This window comes from Aricia agestis, chromosome 13, assembly GCF_905147365.1.
Source record: "Aricia agestis chromosome 13, ilAriAges1.1, whole genome shotgun sequence".
Classification (NCBI taxonomy): domain Eukaryota; kingdom Metazoa; phylum Arthropoda; class Insecta; order Lepidoptera; family Lycaenidae; genus Aricia; species Aricia agestis.
Genome location: NC_056418.1, coordinates 11370051 through 11391822, shown reverse-complemented (window position 1 = coordinate 11391822; position 21772 = coordinate 11370051). Strand labels below are relative to the sequence as shown.

The window sequence follows — 21772 nt, the reverse complement described above, 5'->3', positions numbered from 1 at the left end:
TGTACTGAATTGACAGATTTCGTGAGCGTGCGACGTCTTGCAAATCTGTCAAATCCATACAAATTATGAAATACATCTATGAGTCGCTTTGCGGTCTGAATTGACCCTTAAACTGCCTCGCTCGCTCACCAATTCATATCCAAATATAAAAATTACGAGATAATAGACTTTCAAAGTTCCTAGACTAGTCTCGGTGCATGAAACAAGGAGTTCGGCGCGTTGTTCATATTCGGAGATTGGAACGACCTCTTGATACTGACGTGTGGGTATTGACGTCGCCATTCTTTCACCTGCAGAAAAAAAAAATTTGAAGAAGGTACTACTGGACCATTCCGCTAGAATCGGCCCTCAACGAGAATTTTTAAAACGTGGCATTAGTTACTGCATTTTTAGATGAAGGTTTTTATTTATAAATCATTGTTAAACTAGTTAAAATGTATCCCTTCAAGGGATATTTTATGAATAAATACGCTTCATTTTGCCTATAGGAAGCTTTAAGTATGTCAAACTGTTGCACCCGCGATAATGGAATCGCCTACTATACCACAATATAAAATCTAATTTTAAATACAAATAAAAGTTATAGTCTATAAAAACATCGCTTAAGGTTATCTATTAAAGAAATATTCAGATCAATTCACTTTTTGAATTAGGACTTGCTTAATATAATATTACAGATATCGCAAAAATTTTAGATCACTCATTTTGGATATTTAGATCTCTACACTAGAACACTTCAAAACGTGCACGGCGACAAACTTTTTTTTTTCTGACTGATACTGTACGCGTCCGCCAATCGCCCCTTCAGTTTTGCCCAGCAATCAACTTCACCCTATAATATCAATCAGAATAAATAAAAATTATATTTACCTGCGCCTCTGGTATTTGGTCGCAAAAACTGACGTCCAACAAACGTAGTTCTCGACACTCTTCTAATATTCTGAAAATAAGTAGAAACAATTATTATTTTTTATAACAAAAACATTGTATTTCACTGTCTCACTCCTGACAGATTTCTGAATAATGTTATCAATCTCTATGTATGAAAAGACACTTTTTATACAGATACACAACGCAGTGCGTAGGTTAGAGCGAGATAGACATAATAATAATATGTTCTTTACTCGCTGCATACATCAGGTATGACTGCTCGCACTCCCAACAGATCTAACTGCGCCAGTCGTGGAGCAGGCAGGAGAGATAGGAGGTCTCTGTCGCACAAGTCGCGTAGTTTAGAGCGAGACAGACATATGTTACTCACTCACTGCATATATCAGGCGTAACTGCTCGCACTCCAAATAGGTCTAGCTGCGCGAGTCTTGGAGCAGGCAGGAGAATTCGTAGGTCTATGTAGCACACGTTGCATAGTTTAGAGCGAGACAGTCATATGTCATTCACTCGCTGCATATATCAGGTGTCACCGCTCGCACTCCCAATAGGTCTAGCTGCGCCAGTCGTGGCGAAGGCAGGAGAAATCGTAATTTTCTCTCGCACACGTTACATACTTTAGAGCGAGATAGACATATTGTTACTTACTCGCTGCATATATCTGGTGTCACCGCTCGCACTCCCAACAGGTCTAACTGCGCAAGTCGTGGAGCAGGCAGGAGAGATCGGAGATCTCTGTCGCACACACCCCGTAATGCTCCCACGAACAGTTTGCGTATACGCCCGCCGGGTAAAGCGGATAACCATTCACCGGAACCGCCTGCTTGAAGACTGCAATAGCAGAAATATGATTTCAATACTTATACGTAGAGTAAATGCAAGACTTTCTCTAACGAATTTTGAATATTATGTGTATTTAAACACAAGTTTGCATCGGTGTAATTCCATTTTTTTATCTTTTACATTAAAAAATACGCTTGATAGACAAGGACAAAATATTATGTAGCGTATAAATTGTAAAACTATTTTCTCAACAAGAGGGTTTATGTTTAACCTAATAGGCAATAACGATGACTTAAGTCTTCGTTGTGCAGTTCACAAGTTTAAACTTTACCCCACTTTTAAAGAAATGCAACCACCACTATTTTTAAAAAACAAATTAGTAATGAAATTGGCATATTATAATTTATTTACTTAATTTTTATTGGCATAAAATGACACACCAATACTATTTCGAACTCACCACCATCCCACATCCAACTCCTGCAACTCCTTACAGCTGCCCAGCGCTCTGATGCCAGTCGCGGTCAAAGAGTAGCTCTTCCAGAAGTCCACCGATACAAGGTCGGGGCAGTTCGCACCTAGCGCCATAGCTACCTCGTCCATGGCGGATATCATTTTACATGAGCCTGTAAGTTATGTAGTGTTATTATGGGAATAGTACCAATATTCAATATAAAACAATACAAAGATACAGTTACTGTTAAGTTTTGAATCGTTTTTGTGACATCAAGACAATGCTTTCATTTAAGGCATTTATCAAGCTACTTGTCTAGATATACTATAGTTTGTGCGTTATAAGATGATATGGGTGACAGTTCTCATATTCCTTGCTACGGGTTTTTTTACAAGAAAACAAAAAAAATCAAAATGTAATAAATTATATTCCATCTACAAAAACAAATGTTTCCTATAATTATTATAAATGAATAAAAATGAAATGTTACTAAATATTAGCTGTGAAATAGGAGTATAAAATTATTGTTACGAAAACATTTTAAAAATGTCAGATGCATGAAACGGAACTTATGTCAATAGAGATTGACTCTGTCGAATCGAAATCAAATCGATAAAAAGAGCGGCCATCTTGAATTGCCGGCACCACTGAAATGTCAGTACGAAATCGATAATTTCGATTGCAATTCCTTCACAAAGTGATTCGATATTTTTAAATTATCGATTAATTTTTGTTAGGTAACTTCCCTAGTATAATTGTCAATTATAATATTGTGTCACGCATATCATCATAAAACGCATAAACTGCAGCGGTTGGCGAGCGGCTACAGGGCGGGATGTGCACGCAGCGAATACGTCGCGTACGTACCGTCGTACGCCTTCTATCTCGTTAGATAGAAGCGTTTGGTGCTTTGTAAAGTAACTGCAAACAACGTTGCCTATCTGCAAGAGTCTTTGGTTCGTAGCTCTATATATTTACGACAAATTCGCTCCGCTGGAACAGGGATTTGTTTTAGCATGAGACATATTATGAGCAGAATATGTATTTGTGCGAGTGCGAGCATACCACCAGAATGTGAAATATTATAACTGTCTTTATCACTCGCCGCACATGACCACCACGTGACCACGGTCAGACAGTACGTACCCAAATTGAGGTGGCGCAGCCGGGGGTTGGCCCACACTATGGCGACCGCAGCCGACGTGGTCACGTGCGTGCGGTACAGGTCGAGCCGCCGCAGGGACGACAGCCGCGACACGCACGACCACTCGCTGCACGTGACCACGGAGCGGAGACTCAGTTCTAAAAAAAAAAAAAAGATTTTTCTTGAGAATCATTGAATGTTTACTTTATGCTACAACAAAGTCGCCCTAACCTGCATAATAGGATATTTGGATGTCGATCTTCAATATTGTAAGCCGGTAGGAATATGTAGTTTAGTAACCCCACGCCACAACTAGTTAAATCTACTTTAGTTTGCGGTGAGAGTATTGAAGTTATGTGCCTCAGAGCTACATAGTTTTGTCCGACTGTTAATACGTCTGTGAAGCATTAACTATAAGGACATTGACGTCAAGACAAATATGCCGCCATTTTGAGATCACCGGATGATCTCAAAATGGCGGCATTTAATCACGCTTTACAACATTTTATATAACGTTGTCACTTTAAATTAAGTTTGACGCTTTGTGACAAAAGTTATAGTAAGAACAAAATATTAATTACCTTGTAAATTGGTGCAGACATCTGCAATCGTCCGCAACACAGCATTGTCGACAAACTTGCAGCAGTTCATTCGCAGATGTGTCAACTCCGACCCGCTACTTTTTAGGAAACTAAAAAAGATAATAATCAATATCACTGAGAAAAATTGATTTTTTTCCGTAACATTTCCATAGGTTCAAGTAACTTAGGATCTATTAAGAGATCTTTACTGATCTTTTGAGCTGCAAAAACTTTTTGGATGTATGTTTAATTAATTTCACTTCATCCATCCTTTTATTATAAATGCGAAACGTATTATTATGTCTGTCTGTCTGTTACCTTATCACGCTCAAACCACTGCATTAATTTTAAAAATTTGCTAAAAATATTATGAGTCCCAAGAAAAAAAAATGTGCCATTCTCGCAAGATAAACAAACTGCGAAGCTGCGTGGAATTTCTAGTTACAAGATGTTACAATATATAGGTGTAACAAAACTAAGTGACAATAATACTTTAGGGTGTATTTGTGTCCCTTATATTAGACGAGCTTTTGCCCGCGGCTTCGCTCGCGTTAAGAAGTATTATTATATACAAACTTTCATCCCCTAGTTGAACCCCTTGGGGTTGGAATTTATCAAAATCCTTTCTTAGCGGATGCCTACGTCATAACATCTACCTGCATGCTAAATTTCAGCCCGATCCGTCCAGTGGTTTGGGCTGTGCGTTAATAGATCACTATGTCAATCAGTCAGTCACCTTTGAGTTTTATATATATAGATTCACTGTAGAAGTAGCAGCGCTGAAATAGCAATAATCTTTTTGTGATTTGTGCGGGCGAGCGCCCCTGCGTCTAATTTTTTATATGGGAAAAAAAAGTTACTTTGTCAGCGCTAGCACTACTCTCACAGCGAACGCTACATAGAGGATCCATACCATTGACCTCCATTATACAAGTACGCTGGACTTATGATACCCACCTGTTTTTTGTGTCTATTTGAAGCGGAATCAGCGCACCCAATGCGTTGGAAGAGAACTAAATCTGACGTAAAAATGACGTTTGAAAGGCGCTGATAGCAGTAGTGAGAGTACTTGGAACTAATATTTGTAGTGACAACTGTTGTTATTGGTTGTGGTTACGTCAGATTCAGTTCTCTTCCACCGCATTGGGGGCGCTGATTCCGCTTCAAATAGGCACAAAAACAGCAGTAATTTCAAAGGGTATCTTAAGTCCAACATACTTGTATAATGGAGGTCAGTGATCCATACACACCACAGAAATAAATCAAGATAGAACGGCGACGCGCGTCCGTCGCTAAGGAATCGCTCGTGTCAATTTTTGCTTTGCTTTTCGTTAAAACAAATAACTTACCCGTGGCAAGAAATACCTCTTCACTTTCGTACTTCTGTTTTTACAATTAGACACTGCACAATGAGGCATTAATGCACAACCGCTCCGGTGTAATCAAGTCGAGACGTGCGCGCTGACTGAATGAACGTTCAATAAAATATCTTGCAAGACAGAGCAAGATTGAAACACGCGTACTCCACCCGCTTAGCCATTCTATCATGATTTATTTCTGTGATACACATCCTAAAGTATTATCACTTAGTTTTTACAGCCTGTATAGACAATGCTATTCACGTAACTGCTAAATATTATAATAGATCGTGACGAACATATAACACTCACTCGACGACAAAGCAAGGCTGCACCATACAGTGACTTCCGCACCACGACAAGTCCAACTTCTGAAGGAATTTACATCGCATGGAGAGAGTTAGGAGGACCTAAAATTAAAAGATAATACCAGTATTTACCTATCAACCCCCTATATGCTCACAACAGAATAACAATATATTTCCAAGAATTCGCGATCAAAGGAATAATATTATATTCTAAGGGCCCATTTCACCACTTCCTGATAAGTGCCGGATAGGCTTTTCACCAGTTAACTTGACAGATAGAATGCCTGTTTCACCACTTCCTGATAAGTGACGAATGGGCTATCCACCAATTAACTTGACTGATCCAGTATGGAGAATCTGTCAAAAAAGTTGTGAATAGCCTATTCGGCGCTTTATCAGAAAGTGGTGAAACAGTCCCAGAGTATTGAGAATCTGTCAAATAAGTTGTGGATAGTCTATTCGGCACTTTATCAGGAAGTGGTGAAACAGGCCCTTAGTATTGTAAAAATTGCACAAGTACATACTAATATCTATATTCCATACCCATAATTCCATACTAATACTATAAATGCGCTGTCAGATATTTCTTCACGCCCAAACCGTTGAAACGATTTTGCTGTTTGTTACGGAGATAATTTGAGGCCCCGGAAAGGACATGGATACTTTTAATAAAGAAAAATGTACGGTTCCAGCGCGATAAACAAATTTTTGCGCAACGGAGTTGCGGGCTTCATCTGGTTTATAATATTAGTATAGATATACCTACAATAGTGCGCGCGGAACTAGTTGGCCGCGCCTTAGGTATGTGAGCAGTGGGACAGAGGCGGGGCCCCTATAGGCGCTTGATTTTGACAGTTCTGGCTAGTTTAGACAAAACGCACAAGAGATTGCAATAGCAAGATGAGTCCGCTAAAAAAAGATAATCTAAGGAAATCTATATATTGATACGTGAGAGAAAACCTTTTTACGAAAAATGGGGAAACGTAGGTGCATGAAATTTCGCACAGTTATAGTTTATATGGTGAAGGAGTGCATCGAGCTAATATTATTTTAAAATTATGCTTTTATCATATATATTTTTAACAAATAAAACGTTACACACACTACGACACTACTACTAGGAAAAATGACAGATTTTTGAGTGACAAGTCTATACATACGAATTATACTCTTTTATTTATGGTTGAAGTCTGTTGACAACAAGTTGACAAATTGAAAATGGATTATTTTATTTTTTTAATTTTAGATACTATTAGACAATGCTTAAACGGCCAGTCTGAGATAAGCTGAGTCCCAGAGACAAGAATTGAAAAAAACTATGATGAAGTCAATATTTTTTATAGTCCTAATAAAGTTGCAAGTAAGGTCGAATTTCGACCATTGGGCGATCTCTAGTAATATTAAAAGTGCATACGTTTTAGAAAACGGAAAGCCGATGTCAATTATAGTTTAGAATATAGAGCTGATCAATTATTGTCTTTAATTTATTATTTTCAATACTAATTAAATAATTATTGTTCACGATATCTCGAGATTGGTGGTCACTGTCTAATCTCATGTGCGTTGCGAGCAGCAAGCAACCCGCGGCGCGGGTTCTTGACTAGTTCCGCGCGAACTATAACATACCTGTGACCTAACACAATGCCAGTACGGCCGCAGGTCTATACTCCTGTATAATATCGCGTCTGACGCCATCCTTCGGAAATGTCTGTTCACCTGAGCGCACCGACACAACGATTGCATATCCAGGTATTTCATCACGGAGAGTATGGTCTCGTCCTGTGAATAAATGAAAGATATCAAAATCGATGTACTCTGCAAAGGATCTGAGAGACCTTTACTACCTTTGAGCATAGACGTAGAAACTAGAACCCCTTTTCTGCCTATTTTAACTACCAGATAAAGGAGCTAAATATTTTATTTTTTAAGTGTTGTATCAGAGATTAATAGTCTACATAATTTGGTACAGCTGTATCAAATCTAGCCGACATAACACAACTATAGGTTGCGTACAACTTTAGGATCACTCTGCAAAACTAGAAATGATGTGCGATAGGCCTAAATGGTTGGCTGAGGGGTGAGCACACGGCGACTTGTTATAATTGGTAGATAACAGTATCAAAAATCGACGCATGTACCGCATGATTCATAGGCAGTTGAGTGTTGACGGCCCTACGTCATTTGGTTGAACGTTAGCTATCGGATGGATTTGACATAACGCGACCAAAATACGAATGTCCGGCATCTGCACAGACATAGAATAAGATAGATACCGCATGTCGCTCCATTTGTATGAAAACGAGCGTGCCACTTATTTTATAGCTACTGTGACGTACCGATGATAAGAAAAGTGCCCATTATCTAGACCAACGTTTCTATTTGAATTTCTACAGCTCAATACGGAACTTTTAGGCATTTAGGCATTTTTAAAATTCCGATTGACGTCCGATTCCGATTGCAGACTAAAGAACAGACTTTCGATAGACGAGCATTGCTCGTCGTTAGGGAGCGCGATATGGCACGCGAAGTACATACACACGCGGTATCTATAATTATCTATGTCTGTGGGCATCTGCCTATGAATCAACTTCTTTGATAGTACTATCAGGCCTGTCCCACTCGCGTGTTTAGGTATCGAACTGTAAGTAGCCCTTTAAAGGGGCAGATCACAAGGGACTCACAAGCGAGCTGTGACGCGCGCGGAAGATTTTTTCGTCGCATATATATCTACGTACTGATTTACCCGCTGTGACAGAATCGTTATTAATCTGATAAATATGAACAATTGAAAAAAGTCAAAGAAATATTTCAATAAAGTAATTTAAGACTTTAAAATACAAAAAAAGATAAAAAAAATACACAAACATAGCAAATAAACCAATTTGTTACAAACAAACCGCATACTACACATAAATAAACACAAGTTACTATGTTTAAGTTGTAAAAAAATCCTAACCAGCTCCTACACTATAATCGAATATAAAACTATTATAAAATATACGTTGGGTTACTAAAATTTGATTATTACTATAAAAAAAGTTCGCTATTAGTAGCTATAGTAATTAAAAGAAGATTATTTTATTTTCTAAAAGGTGACAATCTTGATTTCGTCAGAAAGGGTACCTCTTACGCGATAGAAAGAGAGCGCACATGTAGGCAAATATAATTGTAGGCACCTAGCACTGCGCGGTCGGAATTTGAACTTTATAGTATCGCAGCAAGAGTTGTTATTTTTTTAAACGGGTTTTACGAGTTGGAATTCTGTTGGTACTACTAATATATATTCTGTGGTACTATACAGACACATGCGCCGATATCCCCCTCCAGAGGGCCTTGACAAGTGGCAAGCGATTATCGTAAACGCCAACAAAATGTATGAGATTTGACATTAGTATTCGCTAGCGAAGCTCTGACTTATGTCAAATCGCATACATTTTGTTGGCGTTTACGATAATCGCTTTCCACTTGTCTAGCAGGGCAGTTTAGTCAGTTTCGTCATCCTATCTTTAACATAATATGTGCTGTCTATCCCTATAAATAATCTTTTCAAATGTATACTTACTGGTAACCGTTGGAAATCACCCAGCGGTGGTCCAGCACGAGCGATACCATTTTTGTCGACTTTGCTCGCGTCTAATATGTCTTCGTGTAGATTTGACGCAAGTACTTTATTGAGAAGTGTTCCTGAAACACAATAATCACATGAGTGAAGTAAAAACGAAATAGTAAAACAGGCATACATTTCCGCCGCGCTAGAAAGAGGAGGATATTATTGTCTCTCTTACATTGCGCTGGAGTTCAATTCAATTTCTATTAATATAGAAAAAAAATCGGCCAATTGCGTGTTGGACTCGCGCACGAAGGGTTCCGTACCACAATAGAGCGAAAATAGGCTGAAAATTGTGTTTTTTGTATAGGAGTCCCCCTTAATTATTTCATTTATTTCAATTTTATTATAAATTATTAAAGAACAAATTAAATTGAATATTTCGTGAATCGATGCGATATCGAGCAAAACATAGCAAAAACATCATGTTTGTTGTATGGGAACCCCCCTTAAATATTTAATTTTTTTTCAGTATTTGTTGTTACAGCGGCAACAGATATACACATTACACAATCTGTGAAAATTTCAGAAGTCTAGCTATAGCAGTTCTTGAGTGGTCGGCGGACAGACATCGAAGTCTCAGTAATAGGGTCCCGTTTTTACCCGACTGCCAGGAGGGTTATGTGTTTGGCGCGTATCTTGTATGTTTGTAATATTCTTTATTACCTTGTATCTCCAGAACCGCTAAACGGATTTTCACAATTGAGGTATCGTTAGATTTGTTTTAATGACCTAAGTGTTCTTATTACCCTTTGGGTACGGAACCCTTAAAAGTAACAGACATGCATTTATATACTAGTCGATGCCCGCAGCTCCGTTGCGCAGAAATTCGTTTATCGAAACCGTACATTTTTCCGTCTGAATAAAAATCATCCTATGTCCTTTCCTCTCTCAAAGTCTTTTAATACCAAATTTTATCTAAATCGGTTCAGACATTTGTGAAAAGGTAAAATAACCGACTTTCGCATTTATATTATTAGTATGGATAATATTATGTTGCCATATCATTTACATTCGCCTGTTATTGTAGGTAACATACGAATTCTCGCATTTATATTATTAACTGGCATGTATTGTTAGTTTACGTTACCATTAGGGTTGCCAACTATACTGTTTTAAATAATATTAATAAACTGTTTTTCACTTAATTATACTTTTTACTGTTGGATAAAAATAAAGGATAATTCTGTTTTCAGCATCAAAATGCGAATACTTTATTATGACGTATAAAACTCAGGAGCTCAGATTTTTTTATGTTTAGTTTGTTTTGCGATAATCTCTGATAAGTAATGTATGTAAGTATTTAAAATAATTAGAAATAAATGAAATAAGTAATAAGTAGTGTTCATTTTTATAAAATATTATTTAAAAATATACTTCACAGATCTGAATAAACTTACTTAATATACTTCATTTCTCCTAAAAAAAATTGGCAACCCTAGTTACCATAGCAATAATATTATAGTAGTAGGTAACTAGACATTGTTTACACCTGTCTATTACCTAACCGCGCATGATTCATTACCACAAGGTTGTGTTACCGCGGGAAAAATTATATATTATAGAGATAATATCATTGTTTGATCGTGATCATCTTAACAACAAATTAATCTTGCGACAATCTCTAAACTCTATACGTTTCTGGGATTCCGTACGTAGCTAACAGGGTAAAAACGAAACCCCTTAAAACAGACACAGTACCTAATGTTATAACTCACCTGCGTTCTAGAAATCAAACTCATTCAATAAAATTATAGACTTTAGACTGAAGTTTCATAAACAAACAAGGATTTTTAAGGCGCAGTTTTCCGGTCGCTTCATTCGTGCCGAAGTGTGCACAATAATAATACCGATAACTTTCTATATAAAAACATTTCTATGTAAAAACAAATCTTAGGCGTAATGTTTTTATTAATAAACCTATAGGTTAAAGTTTAAATAGAGATAGAGTAAACTGTTGTGCTTGCAGATGAGTGTGTTAATAGATTAAAATTTTCCACATGAGGCGACCTACCGTAAACAATAATAAAAACTCTAAAGATAACAAATTAGTCACCACTGTACGCGTCGAAAGCACCGCATAATATACAAAATGCGGCGCGTACGGTACGGACAAATCCTCGCTCACATAATTTAATACAACGAATACTAAAAAAATGCGGAGCGTTCGTGCCCGATTTCTGAGGTTTTTGCCAGAAGTAAAGCGTCCGTGGCCTAATGGGCAGACATTCGGTTCGCACTCCTAGAGGGTGCAGGTTCGAACCCGGGTGGAGGCGTGTACCTATGAGATATTTTCTGATCTCAAGTACATAATACGGACGCTCGTACGGTGAAGGCAAACATCGTGAGGAAACCCGCACATAGTTAGTCCCAGACGTATTGACTAGTTCTTTCCTCTGGACTAAGCCGATTATGATGCGAGAATTCCGAAGTTTATCTACTTAAGGGTCCATTAACAGTCCGACTGCAGGCTCTGGTCGGCAGGCTGCCTGACAGTCATTGACCGTCGATGCAAAATCTACAAAATCGTCAGGCGAACTGTGAGGCTGTGTTCTTTTTCGATTAACGGCCAGGCGGTGGCCTGCCGGCGAACTGTTAATGTGTGGGGCCGTTTACTAGCACTACGCCCATGATTAGCCAACGTCAAAACCAATGAGCAAATCCGTGAATAGATATTATATTTCTCAAAAAAACGTCAGGTAAAATATACTCAATTATTGACTGATGCTCAAATAGTATAATAGGTATTAGGATTTAAGTTACCATAATTTATAATTATTATAATCTATAGTCAATACAAAATTTTCTGTGTACCTACAACTCATTACAATTTACAATAGGCCACAATTTCTCAAGGCAGCTATAATTGTATAGCAAAGCAGCATTTATTTATTACAAACCGTAACACCTTGTAACTATAATTGCAATATTATCTGCTCTCATTAATTGTTGTGAAATAATAATTATTCAGCAATTTACTGCTGAACAGCAATTATGAGACAAAGCAATCAAAGTAGGAAATAACAGGTGACATCAATTAAATATTGCAATCAATGTACTTACTTGTATTTATTTCTGATATTTAGCTACTATTATTGATTGACATAAATTTCCGAATTTATTTTAATTAATAATAATAATAATTATATGTATCATCAAATACATAAAAATTCAACCATACACCTTTTTTGCGTTGGGGAAATGCGTTTACGCATCCCGGGATATGTGGGACTCTCTGGGGGCGCAGGGCCGCGCCCAGGCATACCCACTAAAACCCCAACGGTGTTCCTGCTCTTCCGCTTAAGGCAGAGCCACGGGATACGTGGAAAACACAACCGCGAAATTCAACAATAGACCTACTGCTATTTATCTTTTGATTCTTAGCCCCCAACTAAATATTATATACATAATAGCTATAGTCCATGCAATCCACGAAGACGCGCCCCACTATTCCTCCTAATAGTCTATAGTATATGTGTCCAAGCTTTCGCTGATTATGTTTGAGTGTTGTCCGTACCATATCAGCACACACTAATGAGTAATGACTAAAGTAATTACCTATGAGTGCACGCGCACACTACAATATATAGACCACTTAAGAGAAAGCGTCACGGTCAAAGGGAAAGATGCTCACCCAAATATTGGTGGGGCGCGTCTTCGTGGATTGCACGGACTATAACTTGTTTCTAGGTACGAGTGATGAGTTGTGGTAGGTTCTAATTTCTATCGTACCCGCAACTCTGCCTTAAGAGGATACCACAGCGGCTAGAGAAATGAAAAAAAAGTACGTGTAATATCTATAGCTGTCTCCCTTACCTCAAGCCTATACCGCAGAACGCGATAGAGACAACTGCAGAAAATCCAGAAAATCAACGATTCGTTGTCCCCTGATTCCTTCTCCAAAACTTAACCGATTTAAGTACTTTTTTCATTAAAGATTAAAAAAAGGCTTGAGCTGTGTTCCTATGTTTTGCTTTTTTTGTATAATCTATCCAAATCTGTTTTCTGGACGTTTGAACACAGTGGAAAATCTGGCCATTTTTTTGGGTTTTTGAACGTTCATATCTTATTTAATAATGAAATTATGAAAAAAAGGAAAACATAGGGACATTGTATTAGTGGCCGTAGATATTCAGGAAAAAAAAATATAACTCTACTAGCATTATCCAGGGAGGAAACAGGGGACAACGTTTGTATGGAAAAAATGGCGGTGTGGAATCCTCTTAAGCGAGGAGTGGAGCACCATGGGGCTTTAGTGGGTAGACTAGTCCCACATACCCCGGCTGATATCCGATATCGCTGCTAGTATAATTTTTATCTCGTTGAATTAGGTAGGTTTTATTCATTTACGTCAGGCATTACAAGCCCATATTAAAAAGGGATATTATAAAATGCACATCAGAATAATTTTTCAGCACACTACCTTAACTCCGCTAATTAACTGAATGCATACCAGAAAAACTAATGCTGATAAAAAAAAAAAAACAATTGATTAACTGAACATGTCCTTCAAAAAAAAACTTAAACATCATACAAAACGAGACAACCTTTATAACCGAATTCACACCAAAAATATGATTCATACATCGGATATATTATTTGTAAAACTAAAATTTAAATTGTTTATCAAAAATACTAACTTGCACTCTAAATTGGACAATCTTACAACGGAATTTCTAAAAACGATATCGAAAGGTGCACCACAATAAAACCAATTTATATTATCAAAACAAGTCTACAAATTGACAAATCGTGCAAATAAAATATTTTTAGCCTAAATTTATTTTCTTTTTGTTTCTGTTTTACTGAAAAACATGTTGGGGCCTCCTCTGCTCCTCATCTAACGCCGCACTCACTCCTTTGCGCTCGCTCTTTACTCTTTATCGACCACAGATATATCTTGATCTATTTCTGTGTTAGTGTCAAAGATTTTTGGTAATTATGATGAGATATGGTGAAAGATTTTATCATAGCAAAACTATATAATTCAAGGTTTCTTGATAAAAATTAAGAAAAATTATCAAAATTTACTACTATATTGTAATTGTATGGGTTAATAAATTTATTAATGATTCTTAAATAATTAATAGCAATGTTGGCCCAATACGACTTGATTGGGTTAGGTTAGATGGCCTTAGCCATCGTGGTTATTTTTTGTGAACCACCCAGAAGTAGGAGCCCCGCGTAGCGGGGCTCTGTCTACTCATAATTGAAGCCAGTTGTTTTTTCCTTTTTTTTCTTTTCTTTAGTAGCTTGTCAACCCCTAGAGTGCAATTCCTAAGCCGGAGGCTTAATTATTTTGCAATATATCGGTAAGGAACCCTTTGTGAGCGAATCGGACTCCCTCTTTGCCGATTGTTTATTATTATTGTTTATAAACTGAGTTGCCAAAGTTTAGTCTATGTTAAGTTAGCACTTGATGATTTTTATGTGTTCTTAATTATATGAACATAACAGATTAAATTGGGTTTTATTTAGAATAAAGTTGTAGTAACTTTGTTGAACTAAGGAATTGTTAGATATACTATTTTAATAATAGTTATTCGTTCAGTTACTTCCCCTACCCTGTAATCCTATTCCCTCTTAAAAGGCCGGCAATGCACCTGCAGCTCTTCTGATGTTGCATGTGTCCATGGGCGACGGAAGTTGCTCTCCATCAGGTAACCCCTTTGCTCGTTTGCCCCCTTATTTCATAAAACAAAAAAAAAATACACTTATTATGCTTACCCTTTTCAACCACTAGTTTGATCTTCTTATATGGACTTTGGATAGAGCATTTTTCGACTTGCACTGTTGGCTCTCTACCTTTCAACACTATTGCATCCAGCTCCGTGTAATATGGAAGTAGCCTATGGTTGAATTCTAGTCTTAATATCCTGAAAACATTAATGTATCACTCGTAGTTATTATGCTGATTTAATTAGAAGCGTCATTTGTTTTATATTTATTTGTATGTAACCTCTGCAAGCTTAAACTGCTTTTTTTGTCAATTAAAGTCACAAGAAAAGAGATAGGATAGTTTTAAAGAAACTTGTACAGTTCCCATTTTAGTTTTTTTAACATTAGAAACGAACCTTGTAGGAAAATTGATGGAGTTAATTTTAGGGCTGAATATCCGAGGGGTATCACCAGCATATTTTGGCTCTCCCTCCCACAGCAAAGACCATGAGGTGGGACCGAGTGCCCATATCCTGACCAAGGCACCAGGATTGTATGTCTCAAATACTGCCACTTCGGTAGGATAGACCGCTTTCTTAAATGAAACTTCTGTTGACATACAAATGACCAATATTATGTTATATTAATATTTAGTCTGTTTTGACAAAATACGTAATAACATTTAAAGCAATTTTATAAGGGCTAATTTGTGCTAAAGCCATAAAGTTAATATAACTAGCGGAATAGAGCAATAATCTCGAGCTGTCAAATGAAACTGAAATTGGTTTCATCTGTGTGTAAAAATATGTGTACGTATACACTTACACAAGCATGATTGAATATGAGATTAAAATGTCAACATGTGCCGACTGGACTTCAAAAAAAGAGTGCTGCTGTCATGTATCACATGTCTCTTTTTACCACGCAGTGTTACTTATAGTGACATCTCTCTTGCTCAGGCTTTCGTTTCTCTATTCCGCTAGGTATATTACCTTTATGGCTAAAAGCTTACCTACAAAGTCCTGACTTGGAATATTGTTACTATTTTGAGGCATAAAATCTTTTTGAACTGACGGTGCTTCATCCCACCATGTGCCGTAGGTCCTCTAAAAATATCATAAATGTTTCTGAATAAGAAAAAAAATGGTAACAAGGAATGGCACTCAATGTAAGTATTCTCAATTTAAATTTCACAATAATTTTCAGCCTAAAACTAATTGTTGAATGGAATTATGGATTTATTATACAATTCTAGACCATTTTAAACCAAATTGATACAAATATCGTGCAGAAAAACAACAAACCATTACAAAAGCTTGCGGATAGTCTCCATAATCAGGGAAATTAGATGGTGGGCCGCGTAAATTAAACGCGGTGTATGACACACTTATTTCACTGCCGTATTGTGAGCTAAAATCTTCCACAGTCTCAACATACTGCTCAATTACAGGCGATTGTTTCTCATCATAGAAGAATTTATTCGTTTTCTGCCATAGCAGCGAAGATATCAAATCGGACGCACTTTGCATTTTCAAATATCACATTAACAGTTTTATGTGTACGAAAATAACACGACTCATTTAAACGAATGCTATACTTAAATGCAATGAAAAATAAAATTAATCCAAACAAAACACAAACAAACAGCAAATTGCTCAATTGACTTTTGACAATGACTTATGACAATTGACAACGACAAGTGACATACCTGTTTTTTTTTTGTTGGATATTGGCACTGACACCGGGGGCGTACTTTGCCACATGATATAAGTCTGTCAAAAAAGTGAAGAAATTAATCCATCCCTTTTTTCTCAGATTAATTTGAAAGGGATGACACTACGATATTGCCACTTTTTTATTTCTTCACTTTATTGACAGACTATTGTGGCAAAGTACGCCCCCGGTGTCAGTGCCAAGTGCCAACTGCCAAAAGGCAAAAGCCAACAAAAAAAAAACTGCCAAATCCAAGTGAGAAATGGACGCTGTTTGTTATTATTTTCTACAATAAAATATCAATTTTTCTAGAATTTAATGCGATCTAAACAATGGCAGCCGGACCAATAGCTGAAAGAAATCAAGGTAATGTAAAGTTTCTTCGATGATTGATTTTGAATGGGAAATTGTACAAACTATTTTTGAGGTTAGGATTGCTTCGAATAATTTTGCCGCTTGACCTTTTCTACCGCTTTTCTAGAACTAATAACGTAGTTCCCGATTTTAAGCTGCGGCATAAAGTAGCCGATGCCTTCTCTACCCAGTCAATTCTATCATCGTCTATGCCAAATTTCATCAAAATGGATCCAGTAATTTCGATGCCTTTTGAACAAACAAACAAAGATTACAAAGATACTCTGATAATGCCCTTAACAAATCAGAAAAAAATACAATCATTTCACTCATATTATTAATTGAAATTCTTTGGTGTTTACACTAATAAACAACCGTTGATACTATTATTATCTCTTTTACATTACTCTTGTAGGCTTAGAGGATGACTTTGTAGTTTCATTAAATTTGTAATAAATGGATTGTAATTTTCAGATGCCACTATATATGTGGGAGGCTTGGACGACAGAGTATCGGAGAGCTTGCTATGGGAACTGTTTGTTCAGTCAGGACCTGTTGGTACGTTACTACCAACTACATAATGTACTATTATGATGTGTTTTAATTTATTTTTATTTCAATTTAAATGTGCGTGCAAATTTAAATAAAAATAAAAATTTAAACATCATAATAATGGTATCATGACTAAATTAAAGTGCTATTGTATTTCTGTATTGCTTGTATAATATGTGACACATTTTTAATTAAAAGCATTATCTCTTGACCTATAATAATTATACTGGGCCTTGTTCACACTTAAAGCAACACTAGCTATATTTTGACCGAGCTTTGCTCGGTATTCGATAAAACACGAATAAAATGAAATTTTATAAAAATGATTCCTAGCTAGATTGATTTATCGCCCCCGAAACCCCCAATATACTAAATTTCATGAAAATTATTGGAGCCGATTCCGAGATTCCAATTATATGTATACATATATATCAGAATTGCTTGTTTAAAGATATTTAAAGCAACAATAAAGATATTTATAGCAATACATACATGAACCCTATTAGTATGCAATTTCAATGTAAAGATGAGAAGATGATTACTCTTAATGTATAGTGTAGACATAGTTTCTACATACTGTTAGCATCTTTTTTCTGATAATATTCTATCATGTTTGCAGTTAATGTCCACATGCCCAAGGACCGCGTGACGCAGACTCACCAAGGTTATGGTTTTGTTGAGTTCATGGGAGAGGAAGATGCCGACTATGCTATAAAAGTAAGTTTGGTTGTGTAATTTCATATTTTAAGTTTTCTACTTAATTTTATAAGACATGACAAACAGTCCAAAGTATTTGACAGTATGATATAAGATAAAAGATAAATGGCCTGTTTCACTTCCTAATAAAGTGATTTTGTTGTGTTCTCCATACTTTATCTGTCAAGTTAAGTGGTGATCAGGAAGTAGTGAAACAGGCCCTAATTATTATAGATTTTGTTATTGATGCATTATACATATAACATTCTAAAACACTAGATTTGTAAAAGAAATGCATGGTAGACATAATATCATGATAAACAACACTGAAGTTTGAAAATGCTGATTTATATAGAACTTTATTTTCTACACAAGAAAATACATGTTTGAATGTGACACAAAACCATTTTATAATAATTTTCAGGTGATGAACATGATAAAACTCTATGGTAAACCTGTAAGAGTGAATAAAGCATCAGCACATCAGAAGAACCTTGATGTTGGAGCTAATGTGTTCATAGGAAACCTGGATCCAGAAGTTGATGAGAAGCTACTGTATGATACATTCTCTGCTTTCGGAGTCATTCTACAAACACCAAAGGTATTTCAATGCCAAACATTGAAAAATGCTAATGATATTAATATGAGGTTAATTAGTCCGCGGGCTTCAAATCGTCACAAAAATAGCTGTCATTTTGTACGGCATAGCCTGTCCAGTGTATTATAGAGGTCAGTGGTCTTTTCTAACAAAGCATGTTTAATTTCCAGGTTATGAGAGACCCTGAAACAGGGAATTCCAAGGCGTTTGCTTTCATAAATTTCGCATCATTCGAAGCTTCTGACGCAGCCATAGAGGCCATGAACAACCAGTATCTATGTAACAGACCTATATCCGTGTCGTACGCGTTTAAGAAGGATGTTAAGGGTGAAAGGCACGGCTCTGCTGCTGAAAGGTAATAATAAAACTACACTATTAATTATTATTGTATCATAATTTGTAAGTTAGTAAAACCATGTTGACAATGATAATGTATTGAAATTATTAGTCTCTACAGAAATAACTAACTATTTCTAGATATATTGTAGATAAATCACCTGATGATTTGAGGTCAGGTCACTCTGAAACAAGATGTAACAATTTATGAAATGCGAGTCGCATTTCAATTTTCAAAAATACAATGATTCTAATACAAAATTAGATTATTGTTTATTTCAATAAAGTGTTGGCAACACATACATACATTTCGGCGTTTGCTTTGCCAATCAGTGTATGTACGTTAAATCAATTAATAATAATATAGAGTAGACAACAAAGCTACTTTTTACCGTAGTAGAATGCATTTCGCCATCGCTTTTGGGACATGACAGACAGAGACATTTATAACAAAGCTAAAAAAGGGGTAACCCAAAGAAATAAATCAAGATAGAACGGCGACGCACAGTGGTCCGAAAGCGGTAAACAGTGGACATTCGCGAAAAAGTTCGATTTTGGTGTCGACAAAAATACCATTCGATAAAATCTATCGCATGGTATTTTTGTCATTTTTTTACTTTACTTGTTTCAAAAATGAACCAGAATGACTTAGTAGTTTTTGCAAAAAATCTATTTATAGATTCTTTTCCATACAACATTTTCGTAATTATTTTTTTTCAGCTAAAATATACATTTTTATAAAAAAACTTATTAAGGATTTATTATTACTCCTCTTAAAATCTATCGGATGGTATTTTTTTCCACACCAAAATCGAACTTTTTTACGAATGTCCACTATTTAGCGATTTCGGACCAGTGTGCAACGCGCGGGGGTTTGCTAAGGAATCGATCGTGTCAATTTTTGCTTTGCTTTTAGTTAGAACAAACAACTTACCCGTGGCAAGAAATACCTCCTTTTGACCGATTAACTTTCGTACTTCTGTTTTTACAATTAGACATTGCACAATGAGGCATTTTTGCACTGGTGTAATCAAGTCGAGCCTTGCGCGTTGACTAAATGAACGTTCAACAAATCTTGCTCACTTGTGCAAGATTGAAACACGCGTACGCGTAATCTTTATTATTTCTGTGGTAACCTATAACAATTTTTTTAAACAATAAGTACTGTTTTATTCTTCAGATTGCTGGCCGCACAGAACCCGCTGTCTCACGCGGACCGCCCCCACCAGCTGTTCGCGGACGCACCCCCAACGCTCATGGGTCCGATCCTCATGGCGCCGCCTCCGCCGCCCGCGCCGAGTCCGATGCCCCCGCTATCCCGACCGCCCCCTCTCCCGTTGGCCGCCCCGCCACCGCCCCCGTCCTCGATGCCCCCGCCCGGACCTCCGCCCCCGCCTGGGCCCCCGCCACCGCCGCCCCCGTTCCACCACTTCCCCCCGCCCCCGTTCGGACCCCCCGGCTTTGGGCCCCCGCCCGGCGCGAGGCCCCCGCCCTGGAGGCCCCCGCCGCCAAGCTTCAGGCCCCAGTTCCCCCCGCGCGGTCCTCCGCCGTTCGGCCACTACCCGCACCACCCGCCTGAGCCGAATTATAATTATTAAGCGTTTTTGTATTTTAGTCAATAAATATTGTGTATAAAATTTGTTTTTGGAATACACAAAGAGTTATCAAATCCGGTCGCTAGCCCAGGATCACGATTATATTCCGTCGATCTAGTTTTTGCTACTTAGGATTGGCAACCGACAATATTATTATGTAACAGCCGCACAAACGAATACCACCATAGGGTTGATGGTTGATTCAGACCGCAACGCGACGCGTAGATGCATTTCTAAATTAGTATGGATTTGACAGATTCGCAAGACGTCTGACGCAATTGAAATCTGTCAAATCCATACAAATTTAGAAATGCATCTACGCGTCGCGTTGCGGTCTGAATCAACCCTAACGCGTTCCTACGACACCAAAAAGTGTGTCTATCGGTTACCTTACCTATACACAATCAAACAGCTCAGCAGATTTTGATGAAATATCCGGAAAGCGCAGGATAGTAATTTTGTCACGATAAAATGTAGGGTTCTCGTATGATAAACAAATAGTTGCAAAATAAAGTTCCTTGTATGTACCATCGAGGAAATTGATTCCTAGGCAGTTGACAGACCAACGTCACTTGGTCGGATCATGTCAATTCAAAGTTCATGTGATCTGTCGGCTGGGTTTGACGTAACGCGACCAAACTACGTAGGTCTCCCATCTGCCTAGGATACATAGCTCCTAATTTATAATCTTACTAGTAGATACATATAAGGTAAGTAAGTTTATATTATCCACAATAATAAGTTAGGTACTAACACGTACTAACCATAACATAAGTCAATAAAAGGCAACGGAAATCGACGTGAAAAAATCATTGACCATACATATCATAAAGCTTTACAGCTGAAAGCGATACGGGTTTAACCGTACAGAAATTAAAAAGACCATTTCAATAATCCGTCGAAATGAACGAAATGTTTGTATTTCATAGTGAGTTAACGATGTTTTTAATCCTGGACTCGGAATGAGTGCCGTATTATATTTTGCTTTTTGATGATTAAAATATTTCGTACGGATTGGGGCGTGAAATCTGCACCTTGATTCTACTATAGAACATCAATGCAGCTGCGTTTCTTGGTCGATCCAATTTCTATCAAACAGAATAATAGTAAGTATTCCATGATACACGTTGTACAATTTGTACATTCT

The 21772-nt window shown here is 37.2% G+C and overlaps 2 protein-coding genes across 2 annotated transcripts; one reads left to right on the top strand and one right to left on the bottom strand.

Annotated features, from left to right (window-relative positions):
- Positions 1-121: 121 nt before the first annotated feature.
- LOC121733124 (F-box/LRR-repeat protein 4) lies at positions 122-16418 on the bottom strand. Its single transcript, XM_042123283.1, has 13 exons — positions 16086-16418; positions 15794-15887; positions 15198-15390; positions 14851-14999; positions 9079-9200; positions 7143-7295; positions 5521-5618; positions 3851-3960; positions 3272-3427; positions 2132-2297; positions 1537-1719; positions 871-940; positions 122-290 (listed from the first exon to the last, which is right to left on the bottom strand). Exons 1-13 carry the CDS (start codon positions 16308-16310, stop codon positions 180-182), a joined length of 1830 nt encoding a protein of 609 aa, XP_041979217.1. The 5' UTR covers positions 16311-16418; the 3' UTR covers positions 122-179.
- Positions 16419-16716: 298 nt separating this feature from the next.
- On the top strand, positions 16717-20661 carry LOC121733125 (splicing factor 3B subunit 4). The gene is made up of 6 exons (XM_042123284.1): positions 16717-16860; positions 17323-17406; positions 18020-18117; positions 18521-18697; positions 18865-19049; positions 20211-20661. The coding sequence occupies exons 1-6, from the start codon at positions 16827-16829 to the stop codon at positions 20626-20628; spliced, it is 996 nt and encodes a 331-aa protein (XP_041979218.1). The 5' UTR covers positions 16717-16826; the 3' UTR covers positions 20629-20661.
- The last annotated feature ends 1111 nt before the right edge of the window (positions 20662-21772 follow it).

Excerpts from the sequence above, each read along its gene's own strand:
- LOC121733124 (XM_042123283.1), bottom strand. The coding sequence starts at position 16,310 with ATGCAAAGTGCGTCCGATTTGATATCTTCGCTGCTATGGCAGAAAACG. Across the intron at positions 3,961-5,520 it reads CAGCCTTGCTTTGTCGTCGA|TTTCCTAAAAAGTAGCGGGT; the intron begins GTGAGTGTTATA and ends TATCTTTTTTAG. Across the intron at positions 3,428-3,850 it reads TGTCTGCACCAATTTACAAG|AACTGAGTCTCCGCTCCGTG; the intron begins GTAATTAATATT and ends TTTTTTTTTTAG.
- LOC121733125 (XM_042123284.1), top strand. The coding sequence starts at position 16,827 with ATGGCAGCCGGACCAATAGCTGAAAGAAATCAAG. Across the intron at positions 16,861-17,322 it reads AATAGCTGAAAGAAATCAAG|ATGCCACTATATATGTGGGA; the intron begins GTAATGTAAAGT and ends TGTAATTTTCAG. Across the intron at positions 17,407-18,019 it reads TGTTCAGTCAGGACCTGTTG|TTAATGTCCACATGCCCAAG; the intron begins GTACGTTACTAC and ends TCATGTTTGCAG.